General features: G+C 44.3%; 1 protein-coding gene across 1 annotated transcript in view; it reads left to right on the forward strand.

The window, feature by feature from the left end:
- The first annotated feature begins 2,571 nt into the window (after nt 1-2,571).
- LOC115546127 (nuclear receptor subfamily 5 group A member 2) overlaps nt 2,572-3,229 on the forward strand; it is a 30,937-nt gene continuing 30,279 nt past the window's right edge. The window contains exon 1 of the mRNA XM_030359804.1: nt 2,572-2,795. Within this exon, the coding sequence (XP_030215664.1) occupies nt 2,774-2,795 (22 nt within the window). The 5' untranslated portion in view covers nt 2,572-2,773. The remainder of the gene's footprint in view (nt 2,796-3,229) is intronic.

Here is a 3,229-nt window from a genome sequence, read left to right on the forward strand (position 1 = left end):
TGTCAAGGGCAAGAAGTTGTGGACATTTATTATAAAAAGAACTACCCCATGCCCTGGACGGACTCAAAAACACACACACACACACACACACACACACACACACACACACACACACACACACACACACACACACACACACACACAGTATGCACACACACAGTATGCACACACACACACACGCACACGCGCACACAAGCGTACACAAAGACAGCGTGTGCACTTGTTGGTGTTTGCGAGATGGTTGAACTCCAGTTCTAAATACCAACAGGGACAGCAGGGGGCGTGATAAACCGCTCACCTGTCTGTTACTAACCGGCTGTTAGCCCCGTTATCATGCGACCACCAGAGGAAATAAGCAAACAAATAACCCGTTACCAAATTAAAACATGGGGTCCTGGCGGGGGTCGACCTTGTGAGATGACACCGGGGGAAGCCTGCAGTGGCGGGCTTTCTCCGCAGTGCATTGTGGTCTTTCTATTTAATTTCCCCTCTCTAAGTGGTTTGTTGTGGTGTTGCTGGGTCTGGTCAAGGACACATATGAGGACATATACACTGTTCAGCAGAACCTCTCCTTTCTCCTTTGCTTATCGTGTCAAATCAACCCCCTGCCACGACCCGTGCACAAATAACAATGTTGAGCAACTTAGGCAGCGGGCATCTCCTGTGAAAACACTCCACGGTCTCCATCCGCACCTCGCATACTTGGCCCATGTCATCCATCCCAAACGTGACAACTTCACCCAGCGCAAGTGCTGTGCTATCGTTGTTTTTTTTTTATCAGACGCATTTTGCTTTCCAAGCAGAAAGTGTCCGGGTGGGCACACGGGGCAGAGTTGAAATGAAGTCAAAACACTGCACCTTTATTAATAATAAATGGCACCTCAGACAGCTGGGGCGGTATAGGGCTGCGCTGGGCACCCACAGCACAGCGGCACAACAAACCTCTGGAGGGACAAACACAGATAGACCATCACTCTCCGGGCTAGGACACGAGGAGCCCCGCCGTCGGTGCCCACGCAGTCTCCTGTGTAGGCTATACGTTTGCCGGCCCCCTGTTCTGCTTCACGGGGCGCGCTGTTTGTTTTGTGGACGGCCGCCCCTAATAGACTGATGGAGAGAGCTCAATGTGGGACCTTGTCCTGGTTCCTGGGGTCAGAGGTCAAACTTAAAGACACATATTATTATTTATCTCATTCAGCTGAGCAAGCGACCTTAGCCTACTCGGCACTGTTTTTTTTTTACGTGTTTTTTATTTATTTATTTATCTTTGAAACTGACGGCAGATGTCGTCATCAAAGTGTTTTATTTTTTACCTTTCGATTACGCAAATGGCGCCTTGTCGTCTGACGGCTCGAATTGGTAATTTTACATTCATATTAGGCTACATTTCGAAACGAACTACGCAGTTGCCTGCATGCATGTTTTCCATTCATTATAAAAAAAATGTGAATATGTGAAATAATCGTCCTGCACGACCTACGTGTTCATCCAACGCTATCATCTCCGCTCCGAGTCGAGTGAGATAAGCCATATTATGAATAACTTGGATTGCAACTATGTATTAAGTCACCTCCAGGACCTGCGCAATATATGTGAGGTATTAGAAACAGCCAGTTGGTCCATCAAGTTGACACGCACGTACAAATACACACACGCACACGCGCACAGCACACACACACACACACACACACACACACACACACACACACACACACACACACACACACACACACACACACACACACACACACACACGTAGATACAAACATACAGATACACGCACACGAGCAAACACAAGCACAAACCTAGACAAAGACGCACACACATTTTATCTAAGTGGTTCGCATAAGTGACAACGTAGAAGGACCATATAGTCAGTATTTTTATGTTAAGTCAGATTTTTGCTTTCCTGTCTTTACAATCGCGAGGAAGGCCCTACTTATAAACACTCCTCGATGTTCATCATGTTTCCAACAAATCAACGTATCCGGCCCGAGACCCTCGCGAGCCACGCTTCCTGAAGACGGCCCAGAATAGACACGTTATACTCCCAATCCGTTACAGAGCACAACAGATCTTAGGCTTCAAGGACCATTCTTTCATCAGACAAATAATGTCACCATAGGCATACGTTTAGATTATATCCATACAAGTCAAAAGTAGTTGGCTTATAAATGTGCATGCATATGTGTTCATTAGGCCTACGTAGGCCTATAATACAAATTGACATTTCAATGTGTCCAATTTATCCAACGTCAGCCTATCTAATCTGTGTTGGTATATATGTACATATCCTGCTATAAGATTGTATATACAATACAATTCCTATATTATTGCCAGGCGGCTAGCCTATATATTTGTTCATATATTACATATATATGATTACAAATATATATTATATTTCATATATTATACATTATATATTGTCAATTGTGAATGTGTCCACTATGTCCAACATCAGCATCTCAGATGAGCTGAGGAATGCTCCGCAGCGTTGGTTCCCGTCACGTGGTTCTAACGACCAATAGAACTTTTAGCATCTGAACTTCACTATAAGGGAAAAGGCTGCGAGGCTCGAGCTTCACTTATAATCCTCCACGCGCTACCCGTCTCCCAATAGGCCCCGCCGCTCCAAGGCAACCCCAGCGCGCGCACTGCTCCGTGGATTAAAACCCATTTATCCCATGTTTTTACAATATCTATTTATAATCTTTCGAGGTCTGCTTTTTATTGCCAAACGACCGTCCACGGCTGGCGCCCCTTTCGTCCTCAAATGTTGGGAGACAAAGCGCAAGGTAAGCCCACTGATACCGATTCAGAAGCGATAGTTTATGTCAATCTGTTTTTCCCGCTGTAAAGTGCGAGCACGGAGCTCGCCAGCTAACTGCAGAGATGGGAGGTTTAATATCATCAATTGTCCCACAAAATATGGATGCTCGATGGAAAGTATTGATTATAGTCTGGGCCGTAAAAATCATTTTCCCTTCCATCATGACGGCTGCAAAGAACATGTTCGATTGCTCATGATGCAACACATGCAACCCAATAATAATAAAAAATAATAAAAGTCCTAATAAAGACAATACGAATAATAATAGGCCTAAAAATGCCACTGTCAATAATAATAACACACGAGTAGCTAAACCAACGAGTTCTGTCTACAATATATAAAAAATATATATGTAGGCCTATATATTTAGTGTTAGTTCATGTTTATATATATATATAT

Source organism: Gadus morhua, chromosome 6, assembly GCF_902167405.1.
Source record: "Gadus morhua chromosome 6, gadMor3.0, whole genome shotgun sequence".
Lineage (NCBI taxonomy): Eukaryota > Metazoa > Chordata > Actinopteri > Gadiformes > Gadidae > Gadus > Gadus morhua.